General features: G+C 57.1%; 1 protein-coding gene across 2 annotated transcripts in view; it reads left to right on the top strand.

Moving 5' to 3' along the window:
* ZNF831 (zinc finger protein 831) overlaps nt 1-19,442 on the top strand; it is a 93,841-nt gene that overhangs the window by 15,029 nt on the left and 59,370 nt on the right. The window contains exons 2-3 of one of the 2 annotated variants that reach the window (XM_049650533.1): nt 11,600-15,268; nt 16,334-16,473. In XM_049650533.1, coding sequence (XP_049506490.1) covers nt 11,636-15,268; nt 16,334-16,473 — 3,773 coding nt within the window. In that variant the 5' untranslated portion in view covers nt 11,600-11,635. Of the gene's footprint in view, nt 1-11,599; nt 15,284-16,333; nt 16,474-19,442 lie in introns of both variants that reach the window. The other variant, XM_049650531.1, reaches the window with a different exon arrangement.

Raw genomic sequence — 19,442 nt, 5'->3', positions numbered from 1 at the left:
ATATCATGTCTCACGGTACATTCCCAGATGTGGACCAGACATTCCCACGCCAGGACCTTGGCACTGGCCGTTCCTGCTGCCTGCAACCTCTTCCCCCTGATAGCAGTGTGGCTCACTCCATCGCTAGCTTCCTGTGTTCTCACCTTCTAGGTGGGTCTCACCTGACTCATCCCATTTACAACGGCACCCCTCCCTCCCTGCCTGGCTCCTCTCCCCACCTCACCCCTCCCCTTCCTTACCATGCTCTGTTTTTTTCCGTAACACTTATTATTTTCTGGTATATTGTATAATTTATTTCAAAGAACTCTCTTACCTGTCTGTGTAGGGGTGTATCATAAGAGAGACCAACACACGAAATAGTATCTGACCCAGAGTAGGTGCTCCATAAACATTTGAGTGGATGAGAAAATGAATTTTCAATAGGTGGAAACTAAACAGAAATACTCTACTTGATGTCTTCCTGAACGGTGCTGGTTTTACCACTTTCCGTTTCAAATATTTTGCTAAATAAGCCAAGTGCTTTGTTAATGCGAATGTCCTGATCATTTTGGCACAGTGTCTGGCTGATGAGACCCAGTGTGGCAGAATATACGGTTTTCTCAGCCAGGGAGAATGGGAGATCCATCCTGCCAGCTCTGTCGGCCAGTGAGGGTTCTGTGTGTCCACTGGCCTCTCTCCTGGCCGCCTCTTTTGCATTCCAACAAACAGTTTTGATCTCAAATGGATGTCAAAAAGCATGTGAGTACTTGAGCTGGGTTGCGGTAAGAAACAGTGGAAGATAATCTTGCTGTGGGTTAAAATGCTAATTTATGAGCTGTCTAGGCTCTTCAAAGAAATGGGTGAGAAAACAGATGGCGGAGGTCAGACACAGAGGCCGTCATCGATGCTAACTTAGCCTGGGAGGGTGACCAAAGGTTCACAAAGGGAAGCTGAGGAAACTCTGCGTCAAGACCTTTCGATATTTGAAGAAAATAGAAAGTACGATGCCATTGCCAGAGGAGCTAATCAATTCTGACCCTTTCGATGCTGATGCGGTTGCCTACGAGAGCAGCGTGTCCCCAGAAACGTGGGTTATCATGGAGTCACTGCATGTGAGGGATGTCGTAAGGCAAAAATCACCACTGGTCAAAATTACCCTTAAAATTCTTTTAGGTACCATGTTGATATCATACTATTCAGTTAGCTCTTGCTATCGAACAGCCCAAAACATAGCGGCTTAAAATGACAACCATTTATTTAGCTAACGATGCTATGGGTCAGTGTTTTAGGCCAGGCTCCGCTGAGCGGGCCTTGTCTTGGCTGGGCTTACTCATGTGCCTGTGGGCAGCAGCCAGCTCTGTTACAGGGGGCTGGTCAGACTAAGGTGGCCTCCCCGGGATGGCTTGTCTCAGCTCCACATGGTCGCTCATCCTCCAGGCGGCTAGCGTGGGCTTGCTTCCAAGGCCAAAGCAGAGCTGAAGCATGCAGAGCTCTTGAGTGCCGGGCTTGGAACCAGCTCACTGTCACTAATGCCACTGTATCACCCAGGGTCGAGGGGTAGATGAAAAGTCTCCAGATCATGATGGGAAGGGCAGCAAAGTCTCCCTTTTCTTTTCTTTTCTCTTTTCTTTTCTTTTCTTTTTCTTTTCTTTTCTGTTTTCTTTCTTTCTTTTTCTTTCTTTCTTTCTTTCTTTCTTTCTAAGTTTTTTAAATGTTTATTTATTTTTGACAGAGAGAGAGACAGAGCACAAGTAGGGGAGGGGCAGAGAGAGAGGGAGACACAGAATCCAATGCAGGCTCCAGGCTTTGAGCTGTCAGCACGGAGCCCGACGTGGGGCTGGAACTCACCAACCACGGGATCATGACCTGAGCCGAAGTCAGATACTTAACTGACTGAGCCACCTAGGGGACCCTGCAAAGCCTCCCTTTCAAAGTCTGTGGAAATAGGGAGGTGTGAAGGACTGTAGTTTTTGCAGCCCCTAACTGTATTCCTCAACCTCAGCCAGTTTTTCCTTTGGTGCTGAAACTTGTCCTATTTCCATGTTGAATCAACACATGCAGTAGGGGCCTTGTGTGTTCAGTACACGTGTAGGAAAAACACTGCCGGCTCTGGCATCGCGCTCAGCAGCGAACTGCTCACGGCGGGCATCAAGTGGGCTTTGAGGCTGGTATTTGCTTATGGAGTTGACCTCTAGGGGCCATTGCCAAGAGATTGAAGTCATTATTTTCGTTTTGTTCAGCCTCACTGCGTGTCGTGGCTCCACTGTAGAAACCTTTGGGAGTTTGTGACAGGTGAAAGACTGGAACAGCATGGCTTGGCCCGAGTCACAGGAGGAATCTCCTTAGACCGGAGTTTCGCGGACCCGAGTCGCACCCCCTCCTCAGAGCGGACCGCGTGGGGAGACGGGAGCCGGCCGCGCCGTATGGTTTCACTACGCACTGCTTACCGTTGACTTCTTTTCTGGGGGGGAGGGGGCACGGGGTGGGCAGTCCCTGGATGGGCCCCTGAATCTGCCGCGGGGCTGACACAGCTCTTCACCCAAGTTCGGCCATCTCTTGGCGGTCTTTTCCAACCCTGCACTTCATTCACTCACCAGTCACTTATGGAAGGCCTAGCACGTGCCGGGCGGTGCTCGGGACACTGGGTCAATGGTTGAGAGTATACAGCCACTACCTGGAATGACTCGGAGACACTTTCGCGGCAGGAGAAAACGTAACTCATTCTGTGAGTGGGACGCACAAAGAGCAGAGGGCTCTTTCACTCTGCCTCCGCTTGACCGGCTCTTCCCTCAAGCCCTGCTCCTGGCTAGCGGAGGCCGGAAGAAGAGTTAACGTGGGCTTACTGATTGTCGAGCTGGTACTTTAGGCCAGGCATGCTTCCAACCCGCTTAACTCTCACATGGGGGAGGTACCGCTATTTCCCCGTGTTAACGATGAGGAAACTGAGTCCCGAGGAGGCGGTGCGGATCGTCTGGGGTCACGGCACCAACAGGTAGGTGCAGGGCAGGATTTGAACCTTGCCTCCCCAGCCCCCTTTCTCACCCCTCGGCAGAGAAGATTAAATGTCTGCTCTCCCCGGTGTCCCCTCACCTCGTGTCCTCCCCCGCCACCCCCTGCAGTGTCTCCGGGTGTTGTCTGGTGGTCCCCTCGGCCTGTTTGGGGGAGGGAGGTTCATTACAGAGTGAGTCTGCCTTCCAGGCGCCCCCTTCCCAGCACTCTGTGAGCCCCACACCAGACCCCGTCCAGCCCGCAAGAGGACCCTGTGGCAGCTCAGGACAGCTCAGCCCCGGGGCCTCCCTCTGCCCAGCCTTGCTTTGCTCGGGCCGTGTCCTGCCATGGCCTCCTCTGGGAAATGGGGGGCAGCCCGGGGTCGCCCGGGCTTACACCTTCTCCCGTCCTGCTTGCCTTCCTGTGCTGGGCCCGTGCCCTCCTCACCGTCTTCCAGGGCCAGGAAAATTGGAGACTTTTCGTGTGTTTCCTGTATGAGTGTCCTGGGGCTGCGGTGGCCAAGTCCCTGACACTGGGAGGTTGAGAGCAGCACTGTGACCTCCCCTGGTCTGGAGGCCGGGGGTCCGGAATCCAGGCGTGGGCAGGGCTGGGCTTGCTCTGCAGGCTCTCGGGACGCCCCCTCCGGCCTCTGGCAGCTTCTGCTGGCTCCAGGTGCTCCTGGGCTTGTGAGCACAACCCTCGTCTTTGCCTGCCTGGGCCCGTGGCCTTCACGTGGCTGTCTCTGCATCGTCCCCCTTCTCACGTGGGCACTGGTCATTGGATTTAGTGCCCACGCACCTTCCGGTACAAGTCCTCTCACCTTGGGGCCCAGGACGTCTAATAAAGACAGAAGGTAATTGTGAAGAACCTTCACTGTCAACAACATCTCCTCTGGAGATGATGGTCTTTCCAGAAATCCTGATTTGCATTTGGGAAGCTGAATCTTACCTTGTTTCGCTGTCTGTCTTCCTTTAGGAGGGAATATGTCTCCCAGCAGCTTGCCCTTGGGCAAATGTTTCCCTCCCTCGGGGCCCCCTCCCCTGGAAGAGCAGCATCGCCTTCCAGAGGGGCAGCCTGGTGTGGATTGGGCGACTCAGCCCACGTAAAGCACTCGGGTGCTGGCGACAGGCACACGGCAGGCACTAAAGGAGGCTCAGGTGTGCCTGATACAAACCTGTAGAAATGCTCGGCTCTTTGGGCAGATAGATGCCTCAGGCTGATGAGGGCGAACTGGATTAACTTGGAAAAGGAAGAAAGAGAGAAACAGGCCAATAACTGTCAGTGGATTGTTCCCCTTTTGTGCTTGTGCTGTGATAAGAGCCTGTAGGTAGCATCTCCTTTATCCTCCTTGGTTCTCCCCATTTTACAAATGAGAGCCTAACGTTAGAGGAGCTTGCCCAAGCCATCCAGCGGCCGAGTGGCAGAACTGGGACTCGAGCCTGGGAGGCGGTCCTTCTTCAGCCTAGGGACCCCAGGGCCCCGGGAGAGCTGGGCAGAGATGCTGCCTGGCGCCTGGGACAGGGCACCCTCGGAGCCAGTCCCGGCCTGACTCTCCCCCGTCCCTGCTCTCACCTGCAGTCCTCACCAGAGGCTACTCCACTGGGGCCACGGGGCAGAGGGAAGAAGGTCCGGTTTCTCTGGAAGGTCTGGCTGAAGGTGTCCCAGGTCAAGGTCTTAAATTGGAGGTGCATCCCCCGAAGTATGGGACTGTACATTCAAGTGTGCAGGGTCATATCGGGGCCCCACAGATACACTTTTAAAAAGATCGTTACGTATTTATTTTAATAATAGCTCTAAGGACAAAAACGATCTTCTTTTTTTCTCCTCCAGTTAGGACAAGAACTTACTTACTTATTTATGTTTTTTACTCTGACGGGCAAAGCATGGCATCATGGTACCCACCTTGCATTCCTTGGCTGGTGAGGGTAAACGTCTTTTCACGTGTCTTTTTAAAAATTGTTTTGATTTTAATTTTAAAAATTAATGGACTTTACTTTTTTTAAAGTTTATTTATTTTGTGAGAGAGAGCGTGAATGGGGGAGAGGCAGAGAGAGAGAGAGAGAGAGAGAGAATCCCAAGCAGGCTCCACGCTGTCCACGCAGAGCGCAGCATGGGGCTCAATCTCATGCATCGTGAGATCAGGACCTGAGTCGAAATCAAGAGTTGGATGCTTAACTGGCTGAGCCCCCGAGGCGCCCCCAGACTTTGCTTCTTTAGAGCAGTTTTGGGTTTTTAGAAGAACGAGGGGAAAGTACAGAGGGCCCCCGAAGAGTGCACACCCTTAGCCCCCATCCACTTCTGCCTGTGTTTGCCGTCTTGCATGCGTGTGGCTGTTGTTACAGCCGATCGGCCGGTATTAATCCGTTGTTATTAACTGAAGCTCACGGTTTCCATTGGGCTCCCTCCTGGCGTTGCACATTCGGTGGGTTTGGACACACGTGTAGTGATAACGCATCCACCTGCAGTGTTAAACAGAAGCGTTTCGCTGCCCTAAACATCCTCTGTGCTCCACCAGGCCGTCCCTCCTTCCTCCCCACCAGGCCCCAGCAGCCACTGGTCTTTTTACTGTCTCCAGAGTCTTGTCCTTTCCAGAATGTCTCACGGGGTCATACAGGCTGTGGCCTTTTCAGGCTGGCTGCTTCCACTCAGTAACATACATTTACGGTTCCTTTGTGTCTCTTCGTGGCTTGGTCGCGTTTCTTCTTAGCGGTGGTCAACATCCCATCGTCAGATGGGGCACAGTTTCCATTTGCCTGCTAAAGGACAGCTTGGCTGGTGTTAGCAGTCAGAATTAGAGTCGCTGGAAACATTCACGGGCAGGTTTTTGTATGAGTGACAAGTCGTGGCTTACAGGGTAATGATCTAGTCTCCCCAGCAGCATTTTTTTTTTTTCACTTTCTAAAAGTTGATACACATAACATACAGTTTACCCTTTTAACCATTCCTAAGTGTGCAGTTCAGAGGCACCGAGTACATTCACATTGTTGAACACACGGTCCCCCTTTGAAAGCAGCCGTATTCCAGGGGCACCTGGTGGCTCAGTCAGAAGAGCATGTAATGTAACTCTTGATCGTGGAGCTGAGTTGGGTGTGGAGATTACTGAAATCAATAAACTTTAAAAAAAAAGACAAACTTAAAAAAAACAACAACAAAGCGACCGTATTCCAGCAAACCCCGGTTATCCAGGGGTGGGGAGGAGGTCAGGGTCTGAGGGGTCCCCACACGGCACAACGACTGGCACCTGAGGGCTTGGGAAACTCGCAGCTCAAACAGACCCAGCCCCACATTCTTCCCCAAAAGTTCAGCATTTGGGGCAATACATTTGGGGTACATTTCTGTGTGGTCTTCTCTTTCAGCGTCCCAACATGAAGTTTTAGAACCTGTTGGTGGCATTTCCATGCTCTTTCTTTGCCCGGGTCCCTTGATGGGTTGGCTTTGGAAAATCGTCCCTTCTTTCCTGCAAATTTCTCCCTCCTCTCCGTTCACCTCCCTGTAAAGCTGCACACTCACAGCAATATTACTGGCCCGGGGGGCTCGGAGGAGGTGGGGGGCCGTGCACGTGGCAGAATGGAGGAGGCGAGGGGTCCTTCACACTCTCCACGTGGCGGACCCTGAGGATGGCAAGGAGGCGAGCCCCTGGCCGCGAGTCTTGCCAACCGGCTGGTCTTCCCAGAGCCTTCCCCACCTTGTGCCTCAATTTCCCCATTAGTCCAGTGGGAATCGTATGACCTGCTACCACCTCGGTTCGGAGTGAGAAAAGTTAGTAGTGGCCCTTTGAGGTCTCCCTGGAGGAGGGTGTCGGTTGGCTCATTATCTTGCCGGCCGGGATCAGCTGCTCCTAAAAGGCGTCGATTTTGCTGTGATCACAGAACAGGCTGCGCAGAGAGCAAAATAATCGTCGTGGCAGGTGTATCAGAAATGGAGACCTCTTTTTCTGGGGTTTCTGTTTTTTTTTTTTTTTAAATTTTTTTTTTCAACGTTTTTTATTTATTTTTGGGACAGAGAGAGACAGAGCATGAACGGGGGAGGGGCAGAGAGAGAGGGAGACACAGAATCGGAAACAGGCTCCAGGCTCCGAGCCGTCAGCCCAGAGCCCGACGCGGGGCTCGAACTCACGGACCGCGAGATCGTGACCTGGCTGAAGTCGGACGCTTAACCGACTGCGCCACCCAGGCGCCCCTGGGGTTTCTGTTTTGAAGCCCGGCACCTCCCCACCGAGGCCGCTTTTCTCTTTCCGCCGAGGGAGGGCCGATGTCGGGGGCCATGCTCAAGGTGATGCTCAGCCCTCAGCTCCCCAGGCAGGCCCCCCGGGACGCAACCTGAGTTTTCCTGGTCCCTCCGGGGCCCGTCTCAGGCTCTGGTACTCACCCTGGGGTGCGGGAACCCCGTGGGCCTCCTCCGTCTTGCCTGCCTGGACTCGCACAGTGGGTGCTTTGTGTTCCGTCCTGGACTCTCCCCTGAAGGCCTTAGAGGGTGGGGTCCAGGTCACCCCTCCGCCCAACTCACCCTGAAGCCGACTCTGGGGGACCTCCTCCTTTCCTTCCCACTCCTCCTCCTTCCCATCTCTTCCCAACTTGGGGACCGTCAGAACTGAGGGTTGGGAAATGGATTTCCTTCTTAGGGTTTAAGCTCTGGAATCCAGAAGGTCTTTACTCTGTTTCTGCTGCAGCAACTCCAGCAAGAGCCCTGCCCGCCCATCTCCCCCTGCACTTGCCACGTAGGAGCCGGCCCACGGACACTGTGGGCCTGCTGGCTTTCTGGGGCCCTAGGGCTGCTCAGTGTGTGCACTGGGCCAGTTGCACAGCCAACATCTCGTTGCTCCCGGGAAGACCTTCCATGCACGAGCGGCCTTCTCGCCCTGTGGGGCCGCCGAGGCGTGTGTTCTATGTGATCTCCCATCGTTCCCTCGTCGAGTCACGCTCTGGCTGCCCCATGACACTTTATAGGCTCCTTCACCCCGTCTTTCTCTCTCCCCTGTGAGTGTTTCCTGGGGTCACCTCCCAAATAGAATCCTGGCAATGGCATCTTTTTGGGGGGATCCCAACATGACACAGCATCTCTTCTCAGAAGCAGGGAATGGGGCCTGCTGACCGATGAGGGAAGAGACTCACTAGTTGATAGTTCAAACTGTCGAGGCGTATCTTTGGAAACCCGGATGAGTGGGCCCTTCCCCCACGCCTGGCACGGCGCCCAGCGTTCTCACAGACAGCGTTTCGGACGGTCCTCCCTGTAGCTCTGCCCGAGTGGCCTCTTCTCAGCGCCGAGGGGTCTGGGTCTCGGGCTAATGTGCCCACCAGCCGAGGAAGCAGGGACCGACACTCAGTTCCCATGGTTCCCAGGGGGAGCACCTCGAAATTCCTCAGCTAGCAGAAAGGCTGCGGCACCTCGAGGTCAGCCATTGTCTCCCGTCGGCATCAGCACCAAGGAATTCCAGGGCCCCCTCCTGATCTCTACAGACTCTCGTCTTTGAACCTTTCCCGAAAAAATTATATCGCGCCAGATGCTTTGCCGCAGGGGAGACAGTGGCGCAAGAGCCATTCGAGGGGCAGCGACCTGGAGGGCTGGTTTCACGTTACAAAGGAGTCTGACGGCGTTGGCCGATTCCTGTGGTGTGAACACCCCCAGCACAGCCAGTCCCAAGCTACGAACGTGATGGGTGGGAAGTGACAGCAGCGTGGAGTGCCACACCGTTGTGTGGCGTGTCCACGATGCCAGTGCAGCGAGAATGACCCCGAGGGCACCGAGAATGGTAAGATGGAATCAAATAATTGGCAAGTGACGAGCTTCAAGTATTTCGTACCTTTTTTAGGGAGGTAAAATTCACGTAGCCCCGTACTCCCCATTTTCACTATTTATTTATTTATTTATGAATATGAAATTTATTGTCAGGTTGGTTTCCATACAACACTCAGTGCTCATCCCAACCATTTTCACTATTTTACTTTATTATTATTTTTTTAATGTTTATTTATTTTTGAGAGAGAGAGAGAGAGAGAGACAGAGGGTGAGCAGGGGAGGGGCAGAGACACAGGGAGACACAGAGTCTGAAGCCGGCTCCAGGCTCTGAGCTGTCAGCACAGAGCCCGACGCGGGGCTCGAACTCACAAACCGCGAGATCGTGACCTGAGCCGAAGTCGGACGCTGAACCGACTGAGCCCCCCAGGCGCCCCATTTTCACTATTTTAAAGTGGACATTTGGGCAGCATGAAGTACATCCACTGCCAGAACATTTTCATCCCTGCCAAGGAAGCCCTGAACCTGATCAAGCGGTCACCCCTCATTCTCTCTCTCCATCCCTGGCCATCATCGTAATCTGCTTTCTGTGTCTATGAATGTGCCCCATCCGGGTTTTTCACGCGAACGGAATCGTACGCTACGTGACCTCTCAGGTCTGGCTTCTTGCACTTGGCGTGTGTGTTCATGGCTCGTCCACGCTGCGGTGTGTTTCAGCACTGCCTTCCTTGCTGTGGCCGAAGGGGGCCTCCTTGTCTGGGTATGTCGCGTTTTGGTCACCTGTTCATCCATCAGTGGACATCTGGGCTGTTTCTGCCTTTTGGCTGTTTCGAAATGTGCTGCTGTAAACATTCACATACAAATTTTCATTTGAGCTCCTCTCTTTAGTTCCTTGGGGGTATTATATGCCCAGAAGTGGACTTGCTGGGTCATACGGTATCCCAAGTTTCACTTTTTGAGGAGCCTCCGAATTGTGGCTCGCCATCTTACATTCCCGTAAGCCGTGCTCGTGTGTCCTCACTTCCCGGCATCCTCACTGACACCTGTCATTTCCAGTTCTCTAGCCATGCTAGCTGCTGTGAGGTCATGTCTCATCGGGGTTTTGATGTACGCTTTTTTTTTCCTAATGACTGGTAGTGTTTAGCATCCATGCACGTGCTTTTGGCTGTTTGTAAATCTTCCTTGGAGAAGTGGGTGTTCAAGTCCTTTGCTCATTTTTCAGTTGACTTGGTAGTTCTTTTGGTATTGAGTTGTAAGGGTTCTTTATTCTGCATGGACCAGACGTATGATTTGCAAGTACGTTCTCCCATTCTGTGAGCTGTCTTTTCACTTTCTTGATAGTGTCCTTTGACGCTCAAAAGTTTAATTTTGGTAAAAAAACAATGTAAAAAGTTGGTATAAAATTACATTTTAAGAAAGTTTAGTATACAATTATATAAAATTGATTTAAAAAGGTGTTTTTTTAAAAAAATCACTCATGCTTTTGGTGTCATATCTAAGAATCCGCTGCCGGATCAAAGGTCATGAAGATTTAGTCCTGTGTTTTCCTCTAAGAGTTTTGTAGTTTCAGTTATCACATGTAGGTCTTTGATCGATTTTCAGTTGATGTGAGATAGGGAGTTCTACTTCATTCTTCTACATGTGACCATCCAGTAGTATATCTTTGTTTTTAACATAGCTTATTATAAGTTTATGTAATTTAACTGTTAATAATGGCCGTGTTTAACAACCGGCTTGCACAATTCCTGAAAATCAGCTCTCAGGAGGCAGTGTGAGCTGATATGAGCCAATACGAAACGGTTTCAGCCACTATTTCCACCTTACCTGCTTGCTGCAAAAGGCAGGAGTTTGTATTTGTTTTTCTTAAGGAGCCCAGCTGGGGGATGACCACAGTGTGCTTACAGAGCTCCTGGGGAGTGAGTGTCTGGGCAAGGAGCATCTGAAGACCCCTGCTCCTGTAGCCATGGGCTCATCCACCCTCCTGCCGTTGAATCTGACTTTCCCCCTCCCCTGGTTCAAAGAACGTGGCTGGGTCTCTCTGCCTGTCTTGCCTCCACATTTGCCCAGCTCTTCCCTCTGGCTCAGAGGGAACTGATCATGTCCCAGCTGGTGTGGAGGGGTTTTGGAAGCCCCACCTGTGAGCAGAGACCCAAGCCTGAACCTGAGGTTGAGAACGTGCCCCTTATCCTGGTTGGGTAACCGGATAAAACACTGGATGCTCAGCGACGTTTGGATTTCAGGTAGATAACCCATAATTTTTAGTATAAGCGTGACCCGTGCGAGATTGGGGTAGACTTCTACTAAAGAATTATGCATTGTTTCTCTGAAATTCATTTAGTTGGGATCTTGTGTTTTCATTTGCTGAATCTGTTAGGCTCTCCCTCAGGTCAGCGTTCTAACTTTCTGCCCTCTTCCAACAGCAGGGACTCAGAACCCCAGGGTGAAAAGGGTCCGAGGGCAGTGCCGATTCTCTGCCCGTTTTACAGGTCTGGAAACTGAGTCCCAGCGTGAACTTTTCTTTCTCATGAAGTCAGCGCATTTTCTGAGTGTCCCCTCTGCACAGGGCCCTGTGCTGGGTGTTGGGAGTGACAGTGACAAGACTGCCGTGGGCCTGGGTAGGGGGCGGGAGTCAAGAGTTCCCTTTCGGCATGTGAAATAGACAGGATGCAGACAGACCTAGGTCCGGATCCTGCTTTGCCATGTGTCAGCTCCCTGTGAAGTCGCTTCCGCTCTTGGAGCCTCTGTCTCCCCTTTCCTAACGTGGGGATGACGGTGCTTCCCTAGGGGGGTTGTTCCCGGGCTTCAGTGGGGTGACGGCGCGCCTGGTGGGGGCAGGGAAGAGTTTACTGCACGATCAGAGAAGAGAGGTACCATGGTAAAGTTTGGTTGTTGCCCACAGGTCGCCAGGCATCCTGGGCCACCCGGATGATGCAGGATGGAGGTGCCAGAACTCACTCGCCCTGCCTCGCCTGCCCGGGACCAGCCAGCCCCTGCCCCTGGACACCCGGGAGCCTCAGGTGGGCAGGTCTCGCCTCACCTGACCCTGGGCCCCGTCATTCTGTCAGCGGAGCAGGGTCTGGCCCCCGCCGTGTTCCTGAAGGCCCTGCCCATCCCGCTGTACCACACGGGGCCCCCGGGGGGCCTCCAGCCACGCGCCCCCCTGGTGACGGGCAGCCTGGATGGGGGCGGCGGACCCTTTATCCTCAGCCCCCTGCTGCAGCCCGAGGGCCCCGGCCCCACCCAGGCGGGGAAGCCGGCGGCCCCGACCCTCACCGTGAACATCGTGGGCACGCTGCCTGTCCTGTCGCCGGGCCTGGGGCCCACGCTGGGCAGCCCGGGGAAGGTGCGGAACGCCGGCAAGTACCTCTGCCCACACTGTGGCCGCGACTGCCTGAAGCCCAGCGTTCTGGAGAAGCACATCCGGTCCCACACGGGCGAGAGGCCCTTCCCGTGTGCCACCTGCGGCATCGCCTTTAAGACCCAGAGCAACCTGTACAAGCACAGGCGCACCCAGACGCACCTCAGCCACTCCCGGCTGTCTTCCGAGTCTGAGGGAGGGGGCGGCGGCCTCCCGGAGGAGGGGGCCGGGGCCGGGGAGAGCTCCAGGGCAGCGGGCGCAGGGGACGGCTGGAGCCAGAGCCGACCCGGGAGGCCCCTCTCTCCGGGCGCCCAGGGTGCCGGGCGCTGCCCGGTGCCAGCCACGCACCCGTCCTCTGTCGCTAAGACCCTGGGTCTGAAGTTGGAAGCCGTTCCCCGTCCGGGGTCCGCACCAGCCGACAGAGAGACCCCCGTGGACTCTGCCCACGCGGCCGCCCCCGCGCGCACCCTGGCCGGCGGCACCCAGCCGAGGCGGAAGTCGCCGGAGCAGCCGTCCCCGACCGCCGGCCCGCCGCGCGCCCCGCGGCAGCAGGCGGCGCCGTCCTCGGAGAAAGCCCGGGACGTCGGGGCCCCGGAGGGCCGGCTGAGGAAGTGTGAGAGCACAGACTCGGGCTACCTGTCCCGCTCGGACAGCGCGGAGCAGCCGCCGCCGGCCCCCGGCAGCCCCCCGCGAGGCCCGTCGGAGGGGGAGGCGGCCCCGGGCCCGCGGCTGGAGCGGCAGCTGGAGCAGCGCATCGCCTGGCTCATCTCTCACAACCAGGCCGTGGTGGACGACTCCCAGCTGGACAACGTGCGGCCCCGCAAGACGGTCCTGTGCAAGCAGGGCAGCATCGACCTGCCCGTGCCCTACACCTACAAGGACTCCTTCCACTTCGACATCCGGGCGCCGCCCTCCGGCCGGAGGAAGCCCGCCGCCCCGGGCCCGGCCCGCTCTACCTTCACGCCCCCCGACAAGGCGCGCCCAGTCTTCTTCCACTCCGTCCCCACCCAGCTCTCCTCCACCGTGGCGTGCGTGCCCGTCACCAGGAGCAACTCGCTGCCCTTCGTCGAGGGCGCGGGAACGTGGCAGGAGCCGCCGGACCCGCGGCTCGCCGGTCCCCGGAGGCAGAAGCCTCTGAGCCCCAGGCCCGCCCCTGCCCGGCCGGCGGACGTCCCCGGCGGTCACCCCCGGGCCCTGGTCAGACAGGCGGCCGTGGAGGACCTGCCGCGTCCCCTCACCGGAGACGGCCCGGCCCCCACGGAGGACCTGGATGGGAGCAGAGCGGCTGCGGGGCAGGGGGCGGCCAGCAGGGGCGGAGCAGCCGGGAAGAAGTGCGGCCAGAGGCCGCTGAAGATGTTCCCCCAGGACAAGTGGCAGGTGTATGGGAAAGAGACATTCAAGAGAATCTACCAGAAAATGAAGACCAGCTACCACGGAGGCAAGAAGGCACGGGAGGGGACGGTGGGGAGCGGGGCAGAGCTAGGTCGTCCTCTCCAGGGAGAGGTAGCAGGGGACGAGGGCACAGCCCCATCGCAGGGCGGGCGGACCCCTGTCCGTGGAGATGTGTCTGTGGGGACCCGGCCGGGGCCTTGGGGACGTCCACTGGCCCAGGAGGGCTTCCCGGTGACGGATCCAGCCACGGAGGGGGAGACGGCGGCCAGAGCAGGAGGCAGGGACCAGCCCAGGGTGAACAGGGCCACCTTAGCCTCCGCCCTCAGCTGCAGAGAACCCCCCTGTTCGGGCAGCAAGAGCCCTCTGCTTCCCCCAGATGGGAGGCTGGAGCTGGGGACTCAGCAGCCCGTAGCACCCGGTCCCCTCAAGGGAGGTAACCTAGAGGCTCCCATGCCGGTTTCGGCAGACCCTAACCTGGAAGGAGGCACCCGTGGTGGGGGCGGCAAGGAGACCTGCCAGCAGGCCCCAACGGTGTCGAGGCAACCCAGCGGTGGCACTGGGGAGCCCCAGCCTTCAGAGGACAAGCTCCCATCGGAGAGAAAGAAGCTGAAGGTCGAGAAGCTGAGCTGCCAGGAGCCGCCAGAGCCCGTGGGAGCAGAAGGAGAGACCCCGAGTGGCCCCGGGCAGGCCACCTCCCCGCCATCTCACAACCAGGACGGTGATCCTGGGGACAAGCCGGGAGAGCCGCGCGGGAGTGCTGATGGCGTGGCGGGGGGCAGGGCTGGGGAGCCAGCAAAGCCGTCGGAAGTTTGTGGTGTCTCCTCTGCTGTTCCATCTGTGGCCCCGAGGCAGGTCCTACAGGACCCGTGTCCTGCAGCTGTGTCCCCTGGACGTCACCCCCAGCTGGCCACGCAGCCCCAGGCCCCCGGCGTCCTCACTGCCCCGGCAGACGCTGCCTTTCCCCCCAAGTACCTGCTCAGGCTGCCTCAGGGTGAGGCCTGCCCCCCACCTCCCACCGCCCAGGGTCCCAGACCAGGCCAGGACCCTCTCTGCAGGAGAAGGTGGCCGGAGGAACAGCCCTCCGTTGTTGGGCCAGGGCCGGGGACCCGCCTGCCCCCCTGCCCGGCCACGGGCTTGGCCTCCAGTGGAGCAGACACCTTCGAGGAGGACCCCGGCTGGTCCAGGCACTGGGGTAGGAGAAAGGGGGTGCAGGGAGAGGAGAAGCCAGACTTGGATGCCGACACCCCAGCAGCAGGGCCGTCCCCTGGCTCATCCTCCGGTGCCTCCAGGGAGGCGACCTCCTTCCTGCCCACCCCAGCGTGTGCCACCCGGAAGAGTGGGGCCCCTGAGCCCCGACACCTCTGCACTGAAGTGGGTAGCACTTCAGTGGGGGCCGGGCCCTCTGGGGGTGTCCTGAGTCCCTGTGCCCTCGGCAGGGAGTTGGGCGGACCTCCCGAGAACGCCCCGGAAAACCCCCCCTCAGGGCCTCTGGCCGGGCTCAGTTCCTGCTGCTGCTTCCTCACGGCCCCCACGTCCCCGGGCTGGCCCCAGCTGGCCTCGTGTACCCACTCAGAAACCCTGCGGAGCGCCAGGGCCCAGGGCCCCTTCCCATCCTTGAGGGCTGAGCCCCGACTCACGTGGTGTTGCCTGAGCCGAAGCCTGCCTCTGCCCACAGAGCAGAAGGAAACGACCGCTTCTGTCTACTTGTCTCTGCACTTCCTCGGTGGCAGCGCCCGGGACGAGGGTCCAGATGCCCGGCCCCTGAGCAGGGCGGTGCTGGGAGGACGGACGAGGACGGCCCTGGGAGAAGGAGGGCAGGTGCGGACAGCAAAGGTAACCCTCCCCCCCCCCCCCCCGACCTTGCCCAGGGCCCTGGGGCTGGGGGAGCGTGCTTGGCAGGCGGCACTTGTAGTGAAGGAGAGGGAGCGGGAAGCCAGCCTTGTAACACCTGCCGTCTGCTCCCAGAGGAGGCTGGGCTGTCACATACGGGGCGAGATAGGACAAGGGCTGAACAATGCAACACAAAAGAAAACAGACTCATGCAAACAGAAATGTCAAGGGAAAGAATTACTGCACCCAAGACCCTGGATGAGATACTTTTCATCACTAGACCTTAAATTTTACTCTGAGCTTCCTGGTAGCAGCAGCAAAAAGTGAAATGAAACCCTGCCGAGGAGAGAGTTCTCTGGGTAACCTAAGATTGTAAACCAGAAACTCTTACCGAGAGATAGATTCCAGGTGAAACCCCATCTCTTAAAAGGAGAGAGTTGTTGGGGTGCCTGGCTGGTTCAGGCGGTAGAGCATGTGACTCTCGATCTTGGGGTTGTGAGTTTAAGCCCCACATTGGATGCAGAGATTACTTAAAAAAAAAAATAGAGTTACCGTACTGGGGACTGGGGAAACAATTACTATGATCAGATTCAACTTGCGTCTGAGTTTCCCGGGAGCAGTGGCTAAAAGGGAAGGGGGCTGAGTGCTGTAGAGTGTCCACCTGGTACCTAAGTGGTAGGTGTGTGGTCCCAACTGAAGAGCGCATCCATGTGTCTGGGTTATGTCCTGCCCTGGGATATCTTGGGCCAGGGCAGCCGGAGAGTGTCCTGAAGCCTCGGTTCTGGTGTAGCCGTGCGGAACAGTGCCTGGACTCCAGAGCGCCCCAGGCTGCTCTTGATCCCGAGAATGGCGATTAATAAAGAATGTGCCGGGTCCAAGACCCAGTTTGGCCTTCCTTCCTCCGCCAGGCAATTAGGCACGGGATGCAGGGGTTCCTAGAGAGATGGATGGAGTTGGGGGTGGGGGCAGGGCTGCCACGGTGTCCCCTGGGCCCCCCCAGTTAGCACCGTAGGGCTGTCAGCAGTATGATGCCAACGTGCCGGGTATTTTCAGCTCTTCTGCCCAGTGGCCTCAGGGATGGTGTCCCAGGAGCGGGTGTCTGAGCCTGAATGGAAGAAAGGACCGCCTTGGAGGAAGGCAAAGCTGTTTCGGGGGAGTGGCAAACAGAAGAGGCTGAGCGTCCGCTCCAGAAGGTAGGGTGTGTGACCCACTGTGCGTCTCACACGTGCCCAGCGTGTCTGGAGCTGCGAGGGGGCGGTTTCACTGACTCCCGGGAAGACCTTCGCGGGGTTCCAGAGCTGTCCGTGTGCTCCAGAGGAAGGGCTTGTGTGTGGGAGTGAGGGTCTGGAGGTCCGTGGGTAAAGGAGTCAGTTGGTTCTCCATCAGCCCGTCTGCACAGCCCCCCTACCCCCGATCGGATCGTGTGTTTCTTTGGAGGGCCAGACATTCCAAGGCCAGGAGTCCAATAAATACTTGAAATAACTGAGTTGAAAACACATCCACTGGCTTAAGTCCTGAGGAGAGAGTGCATTAATTATTTACAGCTTTTATTGCTTTTTTTATTTATGCAAGCGGTGCGTGTCCTTTGCAGAAAAATTGGGAAATACAGACGAGCAAAGAGGAGATGAGAAAGCATCCTAGTCCTCGTGCTCGGGGTGATGCCACTGGTGCGTGGGGCGCTCCCTTCCAGACTTTTCCCTGTGGTGTGTGTGTGCACACACAGCATCTCCTGACAGCAAATGGGACGCACAGGTTTTTACTAATACACTCTTTCATCACACCGTTCTCTGATGGTCTCGCCCCTTTGCTCCAAACCCTCTACCCACTGTGGACAAGGGGGAAAGGCCCCTCTTTAGCCAGGCCCCAGCCCCTCCGTGCCACCCGAGAAGCTGTTGTCTGATTTTTCCCATGGCCTCCTGTCCCGCTCACGGTGACTTTGAGCCTCCTCCCCCTCTCCCATTCTCAAATTCACCCTCCGAACCCAGGTCCCGGCTGCTTTCCCAAACCCCCACCGCGTCTTGGCCCCCTGTTCTCCCCTCCCTGGAAGGCTCCCACCTTCTGCCCCCCCACTGTCAGTATTTGACCCAAACCCGAGATACTCTTCAAGAGGCCGGGCAGGGTCCGAATTCTTCCCTGCAGCTGCTCAGAACCTCGGCGGCTGGAGAAGACACGTCCTCTGGACGTGCCTGGAGATGGGGCCCCGGCTCAGCTGTCTGCCAGGCCCGCGTGTCCAGGGCTGACGCGGCTGAGGGCTTGCTGTGCCCCGGGTGCCGTGTAATGACCCCGCCCCATTTTCCTCCCGAGGAGCCCGAGACGCAGACAGATCAGGTGGCCAGATGTGGCCTCACGGACCCAGATGTGAATCAGCAAGTCTTCCCCCAGAGCCCGGTTGCTCTGCACTCCACACCCTGGGGTGGCCCTGACAGTCACCTGGAGTTTTCTGGGTTTTCTTGTGATGCTGAGTCACAGTCCTCAGGTCTGGGGCCTGAGCTGGCGTTTCCCACGGGCTCCCAGGTGATGCTAAGGGTGCCGGCCCAGGGAGCACTCTTGGAGGAGGCACGCTAGTGTTGCCCCAAGCCACGTTTCAGCCCACCTGTTCGTCGCCAAACGAAAGAAGGATTGCTCTGTGTCACGGGGACATCCGGCCCTACCCCGCACCCCTGAACCGTGCAGAGTGGGGGAGGGATGGCTCCCTCGGGGAATATTTGGGTGCCCTTTTCAGACCGAATGAACGCTAGCCAGACCGAAGAGTAGCTGCCCGTGGATTCTGGGAGCACAGGGACACTGGCATGTGGCCTCGTCCCTCCAGCGGTATCTCCCACATTGGACTGACCTGGAAGGAGCGCTAGGTTACACGGAGTGACAGCCGCCAAGGCTGTTTCTGGGTGTCAGGCACGGCCCGGGAGTCGTGGGGAGAGGGCCGAGCGTGCGCGCCTGTTAGCCACTCCCACCTCCCGGGACCCCACCCAATGCAACAGCTCAGCACCGTGTACCGGCCAGGTGCCGGGTGCCGCAGGTGGAGGCCGCGCAGGAACCCTTCCCGGCGCGGCTGCTGGTGCCAGGCCCACGCCCCGGGAGGCCCGGAGAGGTGTCCCAGCACCTCCTGGGCCGCACATGGCCCGTGTGGGAATCTCGTTAGGCCTGACCGTATCTAAAAGTCTTGGCTCTTAGTAGCCAAATGAATACCAGGAGAGTTCACAGAAAAATCTGGATTTCCAGCTTGTCTTGAAACATCTGAAGCCCTGGGGACGCCAGGCCCTCCTTCTTGCATGGCAGCAGCTGGCGGGAGCTGAGAGTGACCGCCTCGTGGGCAGCGCCCGTGCTCCGCAGCTTGCTCAGGCCCCACCTCTCCCTGTCGTGTGACGTTCGAGTTTGCAAACCTTGGTCTTAACGTGCGGCCTGGTGGGGGGGGGGGGGCAGAAGACCGCCTCCCCAGCCAGCGAGCTTCTCGGCAAGAGCCTGTGGGTGGCAAGGCGAGGGGGCATTGGCCCCAGTGTAGAACCAGGACGGGTCTGAATTCAGACTGGGCAGCTCTGTCCTGGAGCCCCTGACTGGGTGAAGTGAGAATGGGGCCACTGAAATTTTTATGTCCATTGAGCATTTATTGGGCAACCGTGATTCATTTGTCGTTTGTGCCTTTTTTGGCTTACAACTGTCCTGAGTTCATGTCAGCTTCGGGGCTTGGCACTTGCAGACCCCCCCCTCCCCACCTCCTCCTGCAGAGCTCACCTGTGGCTGTTCACATAGCTGGCCCCCCCCCCCCCCCCACCCAGGGAAAACCTCGCTATCACAGTGGGACCTCCTCGACCTCTGTACTTCGGTGGTCCCCCCTCCCGTCATCTGGTTTCATTGCCTTCACAGTCTGTTGGCAGAATTCGTTTTTTTGAGGTATAGAATTCATGGTAGCTTCCTGCTGCCTTTTTTTTTTTTTTTTTTAAAGTTTGTTTATTTGTCTGAGAGAGACACCGTGTGAGTGGGGGAGGGGCAGAGAGAGAGGGAGAGAGAGAATCCCAAGCAGGCTCCACACTGTCAGCACAGAGCCCGACTCGGGGCTTGAACTCACAAACCGTGAGATCATGACCTGAGCTGAAACTAAGAGATGCTTAGCTGGCTCAGCCACCCAGGTGCCCCTTGTGGTAGCTTGTTTCTTAAAGACCAGCAG

This window comes from Panthera uncia (genome assembly GCF_023721935.1).
Source record: "Panthera uncia isolate 11264 chromosome A3 unlocalized genomic scaffold, Puncia_PCG_1.0 HiC_scaffold_11, whole genome shotgun sequence".
In the NCBI taxonomy this organism is placed as follows: Eukaryota; Metazoa; Chordata; class Mammalia; order Carnivora; family Felidae; genus Panthera; species Panthera uncia.
Note: the sequence above shows the minus strand (reverse complement) of the source record. Positions and strands in the feature narration are given on the sequence as shown.